Below are 21385 nucleotides of genomic sequence, written 5' to 3'. Positions count from 1 at the left end.
CTTCAGGAAATTACGTGAAAAGCTTAGATCACCTTCTCTCCTACAAATAGCCAGTGGTGGAGTCAAGATTCAATTCTGATTCTCTACTGGTCCTAGGGGCCGCTCTCCGGGCAGTAATGTAATACAGATGCTGTGGAGTGTTGAGTCCTCAGTTTTCCCCTTGATTTTTTGGAATGAAGTGTTCCAAAGTATTTATTTAAAAATTTCCACTGTAACATGTGACCATGTAAGTTTTATTTAATAATTATGCAACTTCCATGCTTGTTTCCACAAGATAAAATTTAACTACTACCAAGATCCTTAAGTTTCTTTTATCCCTCTTCCTCATTGTCTCTGCCTACATGTTATTCCTGATGTTGGTATTTCAGAAAAACGTATTTTTCATTTTCACCTCATTATTCTTATATTAGTCTAATCCCTGCTACATGTGTTAACGGAATTTGCTTATGCCAGCAAATAAAACATTCTTAGAAGGAAGAAAAGCTGAAACTTCTGGACTCTATTCTGGAAGGAAGGCAGTCTTGCTAGCTAAGGTTGAAATTTGTATTCTCTTCTGCTTGATTCCTGATGAAGAAGGGTCATTCAGAGTTGCTCACAAGGTTAATTTTCTAACTACCAACAATGCTAAGAAAGAACTTTTGTCATCTTGACCAAATGAATTGCTCAGTATCTTAGCACACATTCCCTTTTATTAAAATTTCCTGGGTGACTACTGGGTGTCAGATACTGAACTAGTACTGAAGATATCCCCTTGATGAGGCCACCATTTCACTCTGCAAAGAGCTCAATATGACAATGACAATGACACTGCGATATGCAAGCCTTATTTTCAAAGATTATTCTGGCTGCTAGTTAGGAGTAGGTACTTAGTTAATGCCCAATACTGGTCATAAATAGTTAAAAAATTGACACTGAATCCCCTTCCTTCTTTCTGTGTCACACATATATACATACAACACACACACACACACACACACACACACACCATTATATTTAAATATAATGTAAATAATAAAACTCTGATCTAGCCAATTTATTTAGTTGTCCCACCAATTGGAAAAGGAATATTTTCAGAGTATGATTATGCCCTTTTAGGGAAGAACATCTGAGCTTCTCAATGTTTTCTTATCAGAACTAGAGTTTCAAAACACCAGGACCAGCAAACATTACTACAACCCTGCAAACAAACAGTAGTGATATCTTAAAGCAGAGTGCTTGATTTTCTTCCACACTGTATGCATCACTGCTCAAAGTAGAATATTAAAAACATAGAAATTGCCTTACTAGGTGCTAGGAATATGTAAGAAGTAGGAGAATTTCCACTTCCTTTTTTGGATAGGCCATTCAAAATGTAAAACTAGGTCATTTGGGTGAGGACTAAAACACATATTTTGTTTAACTTAATTGCCCATGTTCGGGCATGAGGTACTGGTAGTGTTCTCACAGAGGAGAGGCTGGGAGGGGGTTGTCTTTTCCGTCTGTTCCTTGATTTTGTGGCATTTTTATTGGTTTAGATTCTTTAGATGAAGCCAAATCAAGTGTTTATATTTGCCCATATACAATAGTCATAAAAGATACTTTTCTATAAAGTAGAAACCCAAATGTAGGTCAGAGTGAAACGCCTCACACAGTGCCTTGCACAGTGGGGTGTACAAAAATAGTTGTTGTACAGATGAGTAAAACAATTATACTGCTGATCAAGATGTTCTGTGTGATTGACAGGGACTATACTTCCTTTCAAGTTTACTCTGCTGGTTGAATTCTTGAAAACATTCTAACTTGGTATAATCACTGAAGATGGCAGTGTATAGAAATAGTGCATAGAAATAAATAGTTAACAATGACTATTTCCCATGGGGCTAAATTATGTCATAAGTCCAGGTAATTTCTCCAGTTAAGAAATTATCGTCAGGGGCACCTGGGTGGCTCAGTCGGTTAAGCACCTGACTTTGGCTCAGGTCATTATCTAAAGGTTCATGAGTTCCAGCCCCATGTTGGGCTCTGTGCTGACAGCTCAGAGCCTGGAGCCTGCTTCGGATTTTGTGTCTCGCTCTCTCTCTGCTCCTCCCCTGCTTGTGCTCTGTCTCTCTCTCTCAAAAAAATAAATAAACATTACATAAAAAAAGAAATTATCATCAAAACCACAATGAGATATCCCCTCACACCTGTCAGAATGGATAAAGTCAAAAGGACAAAAAACAAGTGCTGGTGAGGGTGTGGAGTAAAGGGAAGCCTCATGCTTTGTTGGTGAAAATGTAAACAGGTGCAGCCACTGTGGAAGTTCCCCCCCAAATTAAAAATAGAACCAACACATGATCCAGCAATTCCACTAACTGATTATTGACCCAAAGAAAACAGAAACACTAATTTGAAAAGATACATGCACCCTTATGTTTATTACAGCATTATTTATAATAGCCAAGATATGGAAGCAGCCCAAGTGTCATTTGATAGGTAAATGGATAAGGAAGATGTGGTGTATAGAGGTATATATTGAATATTACTCAGACATAAAAAAGAATGAGATCTTGCCATTTGCAGCAACCTGGATGGATCTAGAGGGTAAAATGCCAAATAAATCAGAGAAAGACAAATACTTTATCACATGTGGAATTTACCAAAAACAAAAGATCAAAGAAAACAAGAGACCAAAAAAAAAAAAAACCCCACCAGATTCAAATATAGAGAACAAACTGGTGGTTGCCAGAGGGGAGGTGGGTGGGGGAGCATGAACTAGATAAGAGGATTAAGAGTACACTTATTGTGGTGAGCACTGAGTAATGTATAGGATTGTTTATATTGTACACCTGAAATGAATTCAGCACTGTACACTAATTATACATACATTTGAAAAATGATTAAATAAAAATTTAGAAAAAAATTATTTAGGAAGGTATTTTTATTGATTTTGGGAGAAAGTTCAGGAACATGAGATGAGGCTTTTGGCCCTACTCTATAAAAACTCTATTGATCCAAATTAAAGGTTTAAAACCAGGATTTGGATTTGTCCTAACAAAATAATGACAAGCATCTGAGAAAATACAGATGTGCAAATGACATATACTTTTGTCCTCAAAGCTATTACCATTTTGATTTAGTATTTGAACATAATTTTATGATTAGGAAATGTTTGAATAATCATTGCATTTATCTGCTGCTTTACAAATTTTTTTAAAACATCCAGGTGTTCATCAATCATTAAATATTTATTCCTTACCTCTTATATGCTGAAACTGTGCAGAATGCTGAAATCTATTGTTTTTGTTCACCCGACCAACCCTTTAGCAATTGAGAGAACAACTAAGAACGAAAAATAGGTATTATAATTCTTACATGAGATCCATGTAATTCAAGTTTTCCAAACTATTTGAATGGAATCTTATTTGAATGGCAAAGTGCTAGGTGAGTACTTGTTTCCCCAGGAGGGCATGTGTAACATAGCACCACGCTATTATTATTTTTGGCATCTATGCAAGAGTAGAAACCAGGCTCTTTGAGAAATCTACACGGAGTGCAAAGTTGCCCTTTAACCTTCCTCTCCCCACTTTCCTTCTCTATCCTCCTCCAATTTCTGGCAGTCCCCCCTCTCCATTATTTATTGCCTTTATTTATTCATTCCATTTACTCACTCACCTGACAATTAGTTTTTCAAACAAGAGTAAGGCACTTTGCCAGTGGAGAAAGCACAGCTATGAAAAAGAGGGACCGTGTTTAAGGTAACTATGGATTGTGTTATGAAGAGAAGTCATGCCCACGCATTACTACAGTACAAAGAAGAACATGATAAATGCCACTTCCTGTACATAATTGTGCGAGTTGGGAGGACAGAAAACACCCAAGGTCTACATCAACAGAGATTTGCCTTCTCTTAAAGTACCCCTCCTCTCAACCAAACGTTTTCATTTTTGCTACCCATGAGAACCACCTGCAGAGTTTTACTTTTTTTATTTTCTAAATATTTTTTTAATGTTTATTTATTTTTGAGAGAGAAAGAAAGACAGAGCATGAGTGGGGGGAGGGGCAGAGAAAGAGGGAGACACGGAATCTGAGGCAGGCTCCAGGGTCTGAGCTTCTGAGTTGTCAGCAAGAGCCTGATGCAGGGCTCGAATTCATGAACCATGAGATCATGATCTGAGCTGAAGTCAGACGCTTAACTGACTGAGCCACCCAGGTGCCAACCACCTGTAGAGTTTTAAAAAGTCCTGGTACTCAGGTCACATCCAAATCCTATTTTGAAAAGTCTCTGGAGAATGGACTCAGATATCAGCATTTTTTAAACTGGTTACTCCAATGTGCAACCTCAGTTGAGAATTATTGCTATGAAAATCCCTTCTTCTTTTAAATCCCATGTTATGGAAACTTTATCACTTTCCACATTACTGTGGGAAGGAGCAGAAAAGGAAAATAACTTGAGGAGAACACTAATTTTTCTCATCCTTTTAATAAAAAGCAAATAAGCAAACAATAAAATCAGTAACAACAGCAAAGCTGTCCTCTTCTGTAAGTTCTTGAGGTAAAGAATTAAAAATTACCAAAAAAAAAAAAAAAAAAAAAACCCACACAGAGACCTTGGTAATCAGTTGTGGATGTAGCAGTGAGGTGGCCAGAAAGGCATTTCTTAGCATATGGTATAGTTTGAGAGCTTCAGGAAAGAAATGTGATCCTCTGCACGGAAGATGAGATTGAATAGGCTAACCCTGCCTGGTTGGATGCAAAGGTCTTGGACAAAGGAAATGCAACAGCAGCAGAAGATTTGATTTGTTTTTGACAACCAACCTTGAATATTTATTTCAATAAATTTCACAATATTAGAACAGGGACCAAATTATCAAGCCTTTTTAGGATTTGTAACAACAAAACAAAACAAAATGCAATTCATGAATCAGGACTAGGAATCTGACCTTAAATGTGACAGATGGGGGTGATCATCAGAAAACTGTAACAAAGAGATCCCCAATATTGACTGCAGTTATGAAATGTGTTGTATAGATACGAGAAGTGTCTCATCAGCAAATAAAAACTAAGTAAAAGAACACAGAGGAGATTTATTTTGAAGTGTTCTGTTTCCATCTGGTGCCTAAAAGCATCTTTCTGTGTTCTTCGTTATATCATCAACAGTGAGGTAGATTAGGAATCCGTGGATAAAAAAAACCCCAATTGTAACTGTTTTATTTGTTTGTTTTTTACTACCTGTGAAAACTTGGGTTATAGTTGAATTCTTTGAGCTTCAGATTCTTTAGCAGTAAATAGGGGGATAATATTTGTGTGAGAACATTATCAACATTAGGGGCGCCTGAATGGCTCAGTCGGTTAAACGTCCAACTTCAGCTCGGGTCATGATCTCACGGTTTGTGGGTTCGAGCCCCACATCGGGTTCTGTGCAGGCAGCTCAGAGCGTAGAGCTTGTTTCAGATTCACTGTCTCCCCCTCTCTCTGCCCCTCCTCTGCTCATGCTCTGTCTCAAAAATAAATAAAAACTATAAAAAATATTTAAAAAAGAAAATTATCAACATTAAACAAAGAACAAATAGTTGGGTTGAGGTTCTTAATAATTTCAAGACTTTTCCACCTCTTTCCTTTGTCTGTTGTTACTGATATAATCTCTAAGACAGCTTAAATTCTTGCCAATGTAGAGGAGAGGAAAATCTTCACACAGATTTGCTAATGGTGGAAATAAATTCTTCGGGTGGAAATAGAGGCTGGGTCATCTAGCCTAAACATGATAGAGTCTTCTGCCATGAATCAACATTTTTTTTTAAGTTTATGTCTTTATTTTGAGAGAGAGAGAACATGTGTGCAAGCAGGGAAGGGTCAAAGAGAGAAAGGGAGAGAGAGAATCCCAACCAGGCTCCCTGCTGTCAGCACAGAGCCCAATGTGGGGCTCAAACTCACAAAACCATGAGATCATGACCTGAGCGGAAATCAAAAGTCAGAAGCCTGACCAACTGAGCAACCCAGGTGCCCCTGCTGTGAACCAACTTGATTAACTCAATGGGGGCAAGTGGTGGGATATTTTTGAATCCTATGTTTGTCTACACCTATAGGGCCTTATGAGAAGGTCTTACTCTAGATTAGTGATGGCCAACTCAAGGGCAGGCAGGGCCCTCGTAGGTCTGAGGCAGGGGTGGGGGTGGAATTTGTGCAACTAGAGAGTGAGAACATGCTTGCTTCAATCAGGTGGTTGGCATGTAGGGATTTAGTCTCAGTTGTTGCCAGATTTGATTTTTCAAGAAAAGTCAGATCCATATTTAATGTAAAATCTCCCAGTTTTTAAGTGTTGACAACTAATTCTATTTTCTTTCAACATCCTGTGGGCCAAATAAAACATATCTGAATACAGCTTGTGTGCTACCAGTTTTGCAACTTTTGGATTTTGAAGGTACTTTTCACTCCCAACATGCGATGCTCAAGCCGAGCCCAAGAATAATTGCATGTATCGTGTGAAGAGTTCACCCTTCAGACTGGAAACACAGTAATATCCTCACTTCTACATAAGTGTTTCCTATTGTGTTTCCTTACCCATAATTAATGTTACCCCTCAGGCAATTCTTATGCAAATAACTTCTTGTTTCAGAGTTAAAATCAGTTACATTTCTTGTTACTTGCTGAAGTGCATAGACCTAATTTTCTGCAGGTTAGTTTTATTTTTTTTTTTTTTTATTAACACATCTGGTGGCTGCTTTCATTTCTCCAGGACCCTCCTTTATTTTACACCGGGTCTTGTGTGTTAAAACTTTAATGAACTTTTAGCATTTGTAAAAATTTTGGAGAAACACAATCCTTCATCCTACCTGCTATGAACTGAATTGTGCCCTCTCCCAAATACTATGATGAAGCCCTAAGCACCAATATAAGTGTATTTGGAGATAGAGCCTTTAAGGAAGTGAATAAGGTTAAATGAAATTGTAAGGCTGTGGCTCTTCTCCGCCAGGACTGGTATCTTTATAAGAAGAGGAAGAGACACCAGCAATGCAGGTACAGAGACGAAAGCCATATGAGAGCACAGTGAGAGAGTGGCCATCTCCAAGTCAGGAAGAGAGCTCTCACCGGAAACCAAACCTGCCAGCACCTTGATCTTGGACTTCTGCTTTTCGGAACTGGGAGGAAATAAGTTTCTGTAGTGTGAGCGACCCAGTCTATGGTATTCTGTTATGGCAGCCCTGGCAAACTAACACATCATCCATCACTATCCTGTCTCTGATGTCTGATGTCTCTGGGCTTTTAGGATCCTTTAAGATTCCAGTTATTCTCAGGGAAATCCCAGTTTTAGATTGGTCATCTGACTTCCTGCTCATGGCATTATGGAAATTTTGTATCTCCAGTCCAAAGTGTCCCCCTTCTGGGAAATACATCAAACTTTACATATAATGGCAGAATACAGGCTATTTGGTGACTCACCCATAAAATGTAAGGTAAAGGAAACCAATCCTTTTCCCAAGTTTTAAAACTTCTCCTCGTTTGTCAGATGCTCCTGTGAGTCGTACTATGCCTACTTTCTTGAGGCTGGAGAGCCACTTGTATGCATGTTCATCATCTTTTAAAACATCTTCAAAATCCAGAGTAGGTAGCTGGAGCTCTGAGCCCCAGTACTGACATTCTGTGAACAGGAAAAGGAAGAAACCAGATGGGGTTACATCGTGTTTCTATAAAATGAGAACCTCAGAGAAGGGGCTAGTTCATTGAAGTTGACCTTTGATTTATCATGGAATTTATCTTCAGTCATATTAAGAATGCCCAAGCTACCAGCTTGTCTTCTTTGGAGCCATGCCAATCTACTCTATACTCCTGCCTACCACGGTCTGACCCATGACCGGCTTTCATTGTATCTCACGTATCGAGAGAAGATTTAGCTTATGGATAGCTCTTGATCTGTATGTCCTTAGGGCTTCTCTGCCTGGCTCCACTTGGAAATGATGCTGAAATATTGTGTGTTTTAACCGCCAAGTGACATTGCTCAACTCCAAATAGATGATAAAATGTGAATGATGGACTTAGAACAGCATATGCGTATTTCTGAAGGTGGGAGGAGTGTTTGCCTTGGTAGGTACAATTCCTTCTTCCACTTCATCTGATGAGAAGCTTTCTCTGAGGTCAAATCATTCTTTGGAGGGAACCAAAACTATCCATAGGGATGGAAAGGTGAAAGTTGTGGTCATGGGATGCATAAAAGATGCATTTTGCGAAGACCCTTTGATGATAATGCCACAGCAGATAATGTCAAATCCCTCATGATCAAATGCTCATAAAAAATGTCTACTTGAAGAAACAGAAAGGAAAACAAATGGAAAAAAAATAATTTGCTCTGCAAACCAGGCTCTCCTAAAGGAGGCAGAGCACAAAGATGTCATTTTGCCAAGGAAAATAACTGAGAGATTAACAACTGCATTCAGGAAATACCTAACTCTAGCTAATCCATTTGATTTCTTCATTTTTGGAAGAAAGAATTTGCTTTAGGAAGGCAAACCTTCCTAACAAATGACAGAACGAGATCTTATGATCTCAATAGCATCCTGAGCAATGCCTCAGTTTTTTAACTGGGGAATATATGTCATGTTACAGAAAACAACCCCAAAGCCCCCATTTTAAGAATGAGGAATGGGTCAAGGTGCCCGTGTACTAGTTGCAGACTGGAAATCATTCCCTCTTTGATGTCAACATGTCTGTTTCTGCAAAAACAGGGATTTCTCAGGAGCCAGATAGGAGCTTTACTAGTGAAAAGTTCCTCCTGCCCTTCCAGCAGGTAGTTAGCCACCAGCTAAATAGTCGCATGCAGCTGGCACCATATGAAAGAGGATATGAACAGGGTAAAAACATAGAGGCAGAGAGGCCTGGGTTTGAATTATTGTGTTGCATCTCACCAGCTAGTTTCTTCATGTCTTTTCTGAGTTGCCATCTCTTCATTTACAAAGTGCCGGTCATTTGTCGGCCATGCAGTGAGATAATGCAAGGAGCCTAGTACAGTGCCTGGCTAGACTGCTACAGTAGACCACTGCTACTACTACCACCAATGATAATAGCCAATATTTGTGGAGTACTTTCTAGATGTCAGGCACAGTGCTGGGCACTTCCCATATATTATTTCTTTTAATGTCCACAATTTAAATATGCAACAGATGCTTTCAGCATTCCCAAACTATAGAAAAGGGAACAAGGATCCAAGTCATGCGAGCTAATGATTTCCAGAGCTGGTTAGTCAAATCCAGGCAACCAATTCCAAAGTCTGTAATTTTAACAACTACGCGTAAAATAAACAAGTGATGCCTTAAAATGCTGTTGTTGCCTAAGAAAGAACATATGTGTGAATATCCATTGCTTATTCTGTCCCTTACAAAGGAAATCTACTAGATAAAAAGGAAAGGAAAGCATGTTACAATTAGGACTGCTGTCTGAACTTGTTCAAGCTCCAGGGCTTAAATGTTAACCTTCAATATAACACTGTGCATTAACTCCAGTGGAATTAAAAAAAAAATAAAGATAAACTTTGGCTCCCAATTTTAAATGCACCAAAAAACATGAGTCGGTTTCATGGCACAGCACCGCAACAACATTGCTGTCCACCTTTTGTGAAATGAACCAAGGCTCAAAAACCAGCTAGCTTCTCTCTTTTAATGTATGCCAGTGCGTTCAGGCTGGTTTGCTTTTACTTAAGGCCATTATCACTTTCCAGAGTGTGTCAGTGATGGTGTATCCAGGATATATAATACGTAGAGATTGAAAAAAAATTTTTCACAAGATGTAAAAGTTTTAAAAACTTTGAGTTTGTATTTTGACAACTTTGTGGATTCAAGGAGGATATCCTTGGGGGACACACTAAATACATCTCTATATATTTACAGTATGTTTTAATGAATTTTTGTTTCTATAGGAGTCATTTTCCCATCATAGAATAACACACATACCACATACACACTATGCTTTGTTTTAAAAACACAGAATGAGTTAGGTTCTTGCAGTAAATATGTTACTCTTTACATGTATAAAATTAACCATATCACTCTGAGACTCCAGTATAAAGCAAGGCTCTCAGTACTACACACAACATATTCTCCACTATAAATAATTTCAGATTTACAGGATTTCGGTATCAGAGGGCAGTTACAATGCCTTTTAAGTTCTCCAAAGTTCACAGTTTTCCAACTATAGCTTTCATCCTGGCATGCCCTGCTAAGTGCTTTACAAAAATCGGCAAGTAGGGGCCACAGCTCATTATTGAACCTGTGTTCTAATGTGAGCCACTCATACACTCAACTTGTTATGTGTGATTTTCAGAGATAACACTGTGGCTCTCCAGTTTCTAAATTCATCATAGTATCCATAATATAAAATACTCTACTTTGCAGGGAGAACCACATTTCAATAAATCCACTGGTAAAGTCATTTCATGATATCTGCACAGAAACTTTAACATTGAAAATCCAATTGAAAAGCATTTCCCCAGTCTACCCCAAGTAGAAAACAGAGCTCCTGGGGACTCTGGAGAAAATATGTTTGACCAGAGTAAATCATTTGTCAGATGAATACATTAAAAGCAAATTTAAATTTCACACTTGGGTCTAGATACATAAACGGTATGGAAAATGACGGAATATTTAAGGCATGAACCACCCTTTCTAATTTAACTTATGGTCTTACTAATAAATACTTCCTTGAACATGTGCTTCACACATCATAAAATTTATGAACAAGCTACATGCTGGCTTTCAAGGAACCATTTGTACAAGGTTTCCTATTCACCGCTAGGCATCACATTCTTGGGTCCTGAGTTGTATTTCAAAAAAGGAAAAGACACAAAGAAGCTCTTTAGTTAAAGATTCATGAGCACAGCATGCTGGGTTGCAATGTGTTATTTGGAGTTCAGAACCTTCTGTCCACCTGCACTGAACTGTGCTTTTGGTTCTGAAATAGCTCGTCTAATGTGCTGAGGATCAGCCAATCTCTTACTATCTTTTCTTGTAAATACTTTGCAGGGGCCCAGGCAAAAGCAAAATCTGACCCTAGTAGAGGCAAAGTATCTCGGTGGAAATAGGGCTTTGGGTCTCTTTTCTGCGCTAAGGGGATCCTGCGCCTTTAGATATTATTTACTTCTTGTCCGGTGAACTCGACGTGTCTCAAGAATCTGATCACTTATCTTCTCTTAGACTGAGATCTTCCAGAAGCTGACCTGGGATGAGGATATGAATGCAAGCAATGTATTAAGGAGCTATCCTGTGGCAGAAGTAATAGAAGGGAAGCAAACTAGGGAAGAAAGACTCTGGAAACCATTTAACATTTTTTTAAGTTAATTTATTTTAAGAAAGAGAGAGAGAGAGAGAGAGAGAGAGAGAACGAACATGCAGGGGAAAGGCAGAGAGGAAGAGAGAATATCCCAAGTAGGCTCCACAACTCCAGTGCAGAACCTGACAGGGGGATGGAACTCATGAACCATGAGATCATAACCTGAGCTGAGGTCAAATGGTCAATGGACTGAGCCACTCAGGTACCCCAGAAAACCATTTTAATGAATGGTTAAGGGAACTGCTGGCCCTCATGGCAATACTGTAGACGATACTGCACAGTTGTCCCACCCAGGGGCAAGGAAGCTGGAGTCCGCTGGCCACCCGTGGCCACCCCTCATTGGCTGCTTCTCCAGGCATTTGCTTCTGGGTCTTTCTGGCCTTCTCTGTGTGTTAGCCAAGCACATTCCTCAGGCAGAGAAAGGCCTTCAGCAGAGTGGCAGGGAGGCGGGTGTGCACTTAGAAGGTGGAGGGTTTGCATGGGAAGAGTGCTGAGGGGCTGTGGTGGAGCACTCTGCAATGGCCTCCTTTGGGGTCTGTAAGAAGAAGGCTATCTTCTGTGGTCCCCTGGCCCTGGCACTGAAACACACCTCAGTCACAGTGCTTAGCACATTATACTGAAATGATCGTACACTTACTCAACACATATTCGTTGAAAGCCTGGCTGTGCAAAAGAGATCACATTTGGTGAATAAAAATAGACGTGATTGCTGCTCTTGGGAGGGAAAAAGCGACTAAGCAAGGAAGCAAACAAACAGATAAAAAGAAACATTGTGGCAAGTGCAATGGAGGTAACAAATGGGGTGCACCTGTCAAACAATTACTGGGAGCAGGATGGGAAACATTTTTAGACATGGCAGCTAAGGAAGGTCTAGCTGAAGAGATGTTACTTAAGCCAGAGCCCAGGGGGTGAGAGAAGGTAGTTATGCAAAGGGCAAGGAGAAGAGTGTCCCAGTGGGAGGGGCAGAGGAAGAGGGGGAATCTCTCAACTTGTTGGGGGAATTCAGAGTCACTGGGACTAGAATCCAAGCAAACGGGAGGGTAGCAGGTTAAGTGAAAAAGTAAGCAAGGGTCGATCAGGCAGGACTTGATCTGTCTTCCACTAGACTGCAAGTTCCTTGCTAAGGACCAAGAACATGTCCTGTATGTTTATATCCTCACCCCTACTGCTCCCTTCTCTCCCCTCCCTCCAGCCCCAGCGTATAGCCCAGGGCTGGCACCCAGTAGATTTTCAGAAAACTAGTATGTTTTGTGTCCTAAACAAGCCTTTGCTTTTTCTCCATCTTGCTTATTTTCTCATGAGGACTAGAGACTGGTAGCGACCCCTGAAAGTTGATTGTGTCTGAGTACTCTTTAGAATTTTAAAAGATGGAGAAATCCATAAGACCTTTTCCCTAGGTGATAATCCCACCAAACTCAAAGTCTCCCCCGAGGATGCATGAAACAGGCTTCTACACAAGTTTATGTTGCTTGAAAGGAGAGAAATACATTTTTGTTTTGGACCATTAGCTTCCTGGCACCTGGCATATTCTATATGCTCAGCCCTATGACAACAGTGACCTTCTCTCTCTTTTTTTTTTTTTTAACATTTTTTATTTATTTCTGAGAGAGAGAGAGAGAGAGAGAGAGAGAGACAGCATGAACAGGGGAGGGTCAGAGAGAGAGGGAGGCACAGAATCTGAAACAGGCTCCAGGCTCTGAGCTAGATGTCAATGCAGAGCCCGATGCGGGGCTCAAACCCATGAACCATGAGATCATGACCTGAGCCGAAGTCGGACGCTTAACTGACTGAGCCACCCAGGCGCCCCGACAACAGTGGCCTTCTAATTGGAGAAACCAAGAACACATAAAACAAGGTAGGACACTAAAAGGCGGGGTGTGATGAGCACTTGAATATAGAGCTAACATTAATTGAGCACGCATGATTCCAGGCACTCTCACAAGCACTCTATCTGGATTAATTCATATAATCCTTACAACAACCCCATAACAGAGGTTCTAATATTATCTCTATTTTATAGATGAGGAGACAAGTCTAAGGATTTTCGATAATTTGTGCAATATCTTACAGCTCATACATGTGAGACCTGGGAGACCACACACATAATTTGATTACAGATATTCAAACATTCAACTTTACCCTCTGTTCTTGCTGTGATTATCCCCTATGACATCCCTGAAAAGGTTTAAACCCTCTTGATCCCCTTCAAGTGTGTACACTGCATGTGACTTCCTCTGGAGTGACCCATACTGCTTCCAGACAGCTCCAGCTGTCACAAGCTTCTTCCTTATGCTGAGGCACAGTCTCCCTTTGCTGCCATGCTCTTAGGTGCTGATTGTGTGCTCCATAATCACACAGTATATGACAGTCTTGGAGATGTGTATAAAGACAGCTACTGTGCTAAGTTTTTCCAAGTCCAAATAGCTTTTTTATTCCCCATGTTTTACATGTTTTATGGCTTCCAAGCTCTGCCCTATGCTCTCTGCTCCCCATTGTGTGATGTGTTCAATTTTGCTGATGCTCTACCACAGCACTGGTGTCTCTAGATGTGGTCTAGCCCATACCTAATGAATCTTTTTTGGCTGTCTCAACTCTGTTGACTCCAATCAATGTTTCAGTCAATGAAAATGTATACAAATTGTCTATCAGTCATGTCTTCATTTTCTGAAGCTAGTTCATTTCATGAAGCACATGTAGAGATGAAGATACAGGTCTAATTTGATAGGGACATTGTGTTAGAGTTAATAACTTGAGATTTGAAGGTGACAGATTTAGATTCAATTCTGAATTCTGATACCTCCCATCTGCAAGGACTTCAGAAAGTGATACATTTTTGGGGCGCCTGGGTGGCTTAATCAGTTAAGCGTCCAACTTCAGCTCAGGTCATGGTCTTACATTTCATGGGTTCGAACCCCTCATAGGACTCTGCACTGATGATAGGGAGCCTGCTCGGGATCCCCTCTCTCCCTCTCTACCCCTTCGCCACTCGTACTCTCTCTCAAATAAGTAAATAAACTTAAAAAAAAAATAAAATAAAAGAGGGGCACCTGGGTGGTCCAGTCAGTTAAGCCTTCCGACTTTGGCTCAGGTCATGATCTTACAGTTTGTGAGTTCGAGCCCTTCATCAGGCTCTGTGCTGTGAAGCCTGTTTCAGATTCTGTGTCTCCCTCTTCATCTCTGCTCTTCCTCCCTTGCTTGCACTCTGTTTCTCTCTATCTCAAAAATAAATAAACGTTAAAAATTTTAATAAAAAAAAGAAAGTGATACATTCTTTCAGCTCAATTCATCCAGAAAACACAGGATGAAAATGACCTGTAGGGTTGTTAGGTAATTTAAATAACACACTATCTATACACAATTTAACACAGTGTACCAGATTAAGTCTGCCCGTGAACCAGAGCAGCTGAACGTGAAAGTGGCTGAAGGAAAACACACCACAATGACTGATCTTATTGCGTGTCCCTAATGTCTGCTTAACTCTCACTTACTAGCTGATCATTTCTCACCTCAAACCTTCTATTTTCTCCTCCCACTTAGGCTCAGCTGACTTTGCTTCTTATTTAGTTGAAAAATAAGACTCAGAAGATTGTAGGAACACATTGTTCTCTTTAGATACCTTTCCTTTATCTTCATTACTGAGATTTACTTATTTTTATTTATTTTTAATTTTTTAATGTTTAATTATTTTTGAGAGAAAGACAGAGCACGAGTGGGGGTGGGGTAGAGAGAGAAGAAGACACAGAATCTGAAGCAGGTTCCAGGCCCTGAGCTGTCAGCATAGAGCCCAATGTGAGGCTCGAACCCCCGAACCACGAGATCATGACCTGAGCCAAAGTGTTCAACTGACTGAGCCACTCAGGCACCCCAAGATTATCTACTTTTACATGTTCATGAAATTGTAGGTAGTTTGGATCAGAGATTTTTTTCATCAAAAGAGGTAGCTTATACATGGAATATAATATATCTGCTGATGGCTGGCATTTTCATCTGTAGCAGTCCTTATCTAATAGGTAACACAGCCCCTTTCTCCCAATTTTGCTGATCACCCCAGCTTCAGTAAATATTTCTACATCCCTGACTGGAATTAAGTTGATAGTTGCCTGGTCTTTTCATTGTCTTCCTTAAATTTATTTAAATGAAACTATCTGCCAGATAGATGAAATTTTTGCCCAGACTTCAAGCCAATGTCTGAGTGATTAAAATCCTTTTCATGCCAACAGTTTACCTCTAAGCCAGTCTCATGTTTTTAGTCAGGAATATGACATGATTATTCTCCACGTAAGGGGAACTCAAATGTAAGACTTTGCCATGCCACTATTTCCCTTTCTGTCCTTACCCAACTACTCTTTGCTATACCTCTGCTCCTATGTTCATGTCTGACTAAACTGGAGAAAAAAGGGAACAAGTACTTATATTTTATCATTTATTCTTCACATTCCAAAACTGATCGTCATTGCCTTTTTTTTTTTTAACTTATGAACAGTGAAGTTCAGGTCATTTATGAAACTAAGTCAAGTTCATACTGCAGAGAGTCAAAGACACAGCCTTGCATTTTAGTATTACTGGTGAAATTAGGTCTATTTTCTGGGATTTCTTTCTTTAAAAATTTTTTTTAATGTTTTACTATTCATTTTTGAGAGACAGAGAGACAGAGTGTGACCACGGGATGGGTAGAGAAAGAGGGAGACACAGAATCCAAAGCAGCTCCAGGCTCTGAGCCATCAGGACAGAACCTGACGTGGGGCTCAACTCACAAGCTGTGAGATCATGACCTGAGCCTGTGAGATCATGAGCCAGTCAGGTCTGAGCCTCCCACTGCAATGGGAGGTACAGAATGAATGGGTGAAGTCAATTCAGACTGGAAGAATGGGATAAGTGATCCAGGAAACAGTCAGGGCTTGGACAAAAGTAGGGATCTACACGGATGTGGAGGAGGCACCAGATTGTGGGATGATTGGAAAGCTCCAGTGAAGGCTTAAGAGTTTATCATGCTGCAGTGAGACATTGGAGCAAGGGGGATGGGAGATGAAGGTGGGCATCAGGAAGATCACCTTACAGGGCTGTGGGTGAGTGTGAACAGAGGCCATGTTGCTTCAGTAAGCAGGCCATGAGATGATAAAAAGCTCCAACTAAGCTGTTGGCAAGAGGGACAACCTATATAATTCCTTCCCCCATAACCTGTTGGATATCAGTCTTCTCTGGGCAAGTGGGCAGTGTGCATAGAAACCTGACAGCCAGTGGGAGAAAAGGAGAAAGAATTTCAATCATAGAATTCTGCATTTTTTCTTTTCTTCTTTCTTTCTTTTTGTAAACCGATATACTGTTCAAGAGGGTCAAGCCCCTCTCAGGAATGTTCTCTAGTTATTTACAGCTGCTTCTGAGACAACGATGTGAAGATGAAGTGAGTTTATATGTCAAGTGCGACATTGCTTTTCACCCAACCAGGTGCTACTTAGTTAAGACAATTAAGTAGGTACTATTTCTATCTACAGATGAAGATTTGGGGGTATGGAAAAGTAAGTGGCTCAAAAGCAGACCTAACAAGGCCTAGGGTCAAGAGCACTCAGATTTATTGCTATGTTGCTCTTTTGATTAAGATTGAAATTGCAGATTGAGAAAATACAAAATTTTGAGAAAAATAGTAAAGTTAGAGAATCCATTGAATGGAATAGAGCTTAAAAATTATTTTTTTTAATTTACTAAGTTAGAAATTAGGCAAATCAATAGAAAGTATAAATAGCAATATCATTTTTTAAAATCTTTTTTTCCCTGTAGGAATAGGAAAATTGAAAAAAAATTATTCATTTTTTTTCCCATTGACACATTTGAAAGTTTGGGATTGGAATTTCAAGGAAGAAATTTTTGTGTATGATATTTAATTTCTCAAAATAATTATTTAATTCTGAATGCTGATTGCTTTCATATTAATTTTCATAGAGAAATTAAGTATAATTTGATAGATTTTTAATTTAATGATATTTCAAGGAAAAAAATTTAAGTATGATGAAGATATCTATTATCTCAAAACTAATGTTGTGTGTTTCAGTGGTCTGCCATCTTAAAGAAGCAAAGTGGAACCAGAAGAGAGAAGTAATAGTTTTTTAATCAGTTGCCTACTCTTTTTTGACTGGCAAATCTCCCGATGTATAAGCACTAGCAAAGAGGACAGGTTAAACATATAACTTATGTGTAGGTTTGGTAAAAACAAACCCGGCATATAGAGCTATCCAGTTTCACTTCCTGAAATTGCCACCATTTGGAATTTTCTAAATTTACAAATTCAAAATTTGCAGTCCAACTGCCATATGTTATAAAATTCATTCCTGGGCTATAAGAAAAGCCAAGCCTTGTTTGTGAGAAACTGAAGCTTTTCACACATTGAAGAAAACCCTCTCTACTTTTACTCTCTTTTCAAAGAAATAAAATTACTTTAATGTAATAACAGAAAATTCCTTTTCCAAGAGTAAAAACTGTTAGTATATTTTCCTTAATTTGGGATGTGGTGAGTAGACTGAGAAAATATGAAAAGAAAATAGACTGTAATCACCCTTCCTTAATTAAGATGCATTTACTTTAGGTTCTCAAAAATTATCCTGAGATTTTTTCAAGACTTTGAAAGATACCAGCTTTTCAAGGTCCTGCTTAGCATTAACATTCATTGATGCAAGGAGGCTTCATTTTATGAAGTTGTTAACTAACTAAAACATGATTTTTTAAAAGAATATAATTAGTGTTTTTTATCTAAGAATTTTTAAAAGTCATAAAAGAACATACAGCCTTTAGAAAAATTCTATAGGGGGCGCCTGGGTGGCTCTGTCGGTTAAGCGTCCCACTTTAGCTCAGGTCGTGATCTCGCAGTCAATGAGTTTGAGCCCCATGTCGAGCTCTGTGCTGACAGCTCAGAGCCTGGAGCCTGCTTCGGATTCTCTGTCTCCCCCTCTCTCTGCCCCTCTCATGCTCATGCTCTGTCTCTCTCTGTTTTTCAGTAATAAATAAATGTTAAAAATTAAATAGGTTCTGTAACATATCCAGTTGTAAAATGACTTACTTGAATATTTATCTCTGAGTATGGAATTATATGTTTTCTTGCTGGAAGTATGTGTGGAGATAAGAAACGGCGAAAGGAAGAGGACCTTATGTAGGTTCAGAAGTGAAAACCAACAGTAAGCAGATGGCTGTGGAAACAATGTCCAGACCAGTGGCACCTGCTCTTCTCAAGGCTCTTTTCAAGCCGGGAAACTCCTGTCTTGGGCTCGCTGACAGACCAAGGGCAGCTCCATCCCATGTAAGGACTTTAGACTTTATAGACATGATGCCCAGGTTTAGCAGGTACAATGCAGAAATTGAGTGGGATAATAAATGACATGTAAAAACTAGGACACATTGGAAGACATCAATATGGCATGGAGAAAAATGAAGCTAAATACACATTTATAGACTCACAGACATTCAAGACACCTGTATTCATTTCATCAAAATCCCAAAGACATTTCTCTGAACGTCGGTAGGTCCACGTCACATAGGATAGGCAAAACAGAAGAGAGACTTTTCTTAAACATACAAAGACTTTGAGTGAGTCTCCCACCTGTGCATGAGAGTATGAGCCTGGGTGATGGCAGGAAGGGAATGTTGACTAGGTCTTTTTTTGGGAAGGAAAAGCATTTGGGTACCTGATGTGGTGGACTGATTGTTCTGATGCAGCTATTTTAACAGAGCTGTTCCGAAACCATAGCGACCTGGCAACCCTGATACAGTGGGGGCATTCTAAAGCAGCCTGAAAAAAAAAAAAAAAGCTCCCAGTCCTTTTTCTAATTACCCAGTAATATATGAAGCAAAGACTCACACTCTATCCCTGACTTGCACTGCAGACTTCTGCCTCTGGAGCTTCAGGAATGGCCAAAGTATGTTGCAAGGTTTAGGGACAGGGGTGAATTGTGAGTTGGGAGTTAGACATATTTATTATGTTCATTACTTGCTAGTTAAAAAAATAGTGATCTTTGCTTTTTTGACAAGTCTCTGTAAAAATAGCCTCTGCACCAGACCTACTCTGTTCTTTGCACCATAATAAAAATCTTTATCTTCAAGATTTTTCAACACATGGCTTTCTCCAAGAAAAGGGGAGCTCTCTTATTTTTTTTTTTTTTTGACATGTGAAAGGCACAGAGGTTTTAGAATGACCTGACAGTTATATGAGAGTTTTGACTCCCTTTTGTGGCATGTTCCTTTTGAAACAAAAGAGGGACTGATGGCTATGGACTGATCACGGGTAGCTATGGACTGATTAAAGGGACAGGTGCGAAATTGCTCTGCTATGATGAGCCGAGAGGATATGTTCTTTTCTGATTGTACAATGTACCTGGGCTGCTGACAAAAGTGAGCAGCCCACTTCCATGGGAAAAAGCTTTTCTTCAAATTATTATCTTTTAAACCTCAATTTGAAATAACAAATATTATTAAAGTCAGAGAATAGTGTACAAATATTTCAGTACCAATTCAAAGAAACTGAGGACTCATTCTGACACTGAATGTTAATAAAAAGAACAAATATTTAGGTTCATACATGTAAGATCATACTATATATCAATTTTCCCATTTTAGTCTTATCAATTATATTTTGGGAATTTTGCATCTAAAAGTTAAACACCAAAGTTAGTGGATCATCACTTCTTTTTTTTATGGTTATTTATTTTTGAGAGAAAGAGCACAAGCCAGGGAGGGGCAGTGAGAGAAGGGAGACACAGAATCTGAAGCAGGCTCTGAGCAGTCATCACAGAGCCCAACATGGGGCTCAAACTCATGGGCCATGAGATCATGACCTGAGCTGAAGTTGGATGCTTACCGACTGAGTCACCCTGTACCCCAATATATAATCATTTCAATGTGATATACTAAAATATAATTACTTTTTTAAGTTTATTTATACATTTTGAGAGAGAGAGAGAGAGAGAGAGAGAGAGCATGCTTTTGTGCATTATTTGGGGAGGGACAGAGAGAAAGAGAGAGACAGAGACAGACAGAGAGAGAGAGAGAGAATCTCAAGCAGGCTTAATACTGTCTGAACAGAGCCGGATGCAGGGCTCGATCTCATGAACTATGATATCATGACCTGAACCAAAATCAAAAGTAGGATGCTTAACCAATAGAGCCACCCCAGTGCCCTTAAAATACAATTACCTTAATAAGAATCTTCATGTTTCCAATGTTTTATTAAAGTTTTCAATTTTCATTCATTTGTTTGGAAACACTTACAAGCTAGGCTTCAACAGTCAGCTTTTACAGTGGTGGAGAATTGAGAACAAGGTCAACAACCTTTTGTCCTACAGGTCAATATATGTTTCTCCTGAATACAAATCCTTCCCCATCATCTCTGCTACTTCCCTAGGCTGAGTTCTCAGTATTTTTTTGTAGGACTAGTTCTAAATGAAGCTATAGTAACCCTGCTCCCTGTCACCCCCCATGCCAGTCTACCCAATACAGATGACAATGACCAAGAATTTCCAATAAAGCTTTGATCACTCCATTCTTTTTTGTAAGATAAATACAAACCAAGAACCAAAGAGGCTACTGGAGGAGGGGAGAATGAAATCACAGAAAAAGGAAGATAAGAAGATATCGACAAGCTTTATAAGCATTTGAGAAACTATATACATTTGGCCAAAATCAGAATGATATAACTCTGAAGATGTCAAATGCATTGGAAAGAAAATAAAGCAAACTTCTTAAGTTACAAAGATATTAAACTCACTTCTCTGGCCATATAGGAAGAAAGAAAATCAACCTGGAAAATTAATGGAAGGGAATACACCTGATTTCTAAGTTGTGAAAATGTCCTTGCCGGAGGGTTTTGGACTGAGCTCCTTTAGGGCACTGAAGCCATTTCATGGTTAGGCCCCTTCCTTCTTCCCTGTGACTTTAATGATGTTAACTTTACCAATATTAAACTAACTGGTATTTCTGATGCCTACCCTGATATTTTACACTTCCATGATTTTCTACATGCCCTTTTCTCTGTCAAGAACTTCGTTACTGTCTTTGTCTGACAAACTGATTCTTCAAAATCCAGCTTGCATATTCCTGGCTTTAAGGATTATGTCTTTGTCTCTTCAGATTC

The 21385-nt window shown here is 39.4% G+C and overlaps 1 protein-coding gene across 4 annotated transcripts in view; it reads right to left on the bottom strand.

Moving 5' to 3' along the window:
- Window positions 1-21385, bottom strand: part of BBOX1 (gamma-butyrobetaine hydroxylase 1) — a 61509-nt gene that overhangs the window by 27736 nt on the left and 12388 nt on the right. For all 4 annotated transcript variants that reach the window (XM_077761429.1, XM_077761430.1, XM_077761431.1 and 1 more), the window contains one exon: window positions 7399-7597. In XM_077761429.1, the coding sequence (XP_077617555.1) occupies window positions 7399-7597 (199 nt within the window). The remainder of the gene's footprint in view (window positions 1-7398; window positions 7598-21385) is intronic.

Source organism: Crocuta crocuta, unplaced genomic scaffold (assembly GCF_008692635.1).
Source record: "Crocuta crocuta isolate KB4526 unplaced genomic scaffold, BGI_CrCroc_1.0 scaffold884, whole genome shotgun sequence".
Taxonomy (NCBI): Eukaryota; Metazoa; Chordata; class Mammalia; order Carnivora; family Hyaenidae; genus Crocuta; species Crocuta crocuta.
The sequence above is the reverse complement of the archived record's forward strand: the minus strand, read 5'-3'. Positions and strand labels throughout refer to the sequence as shown.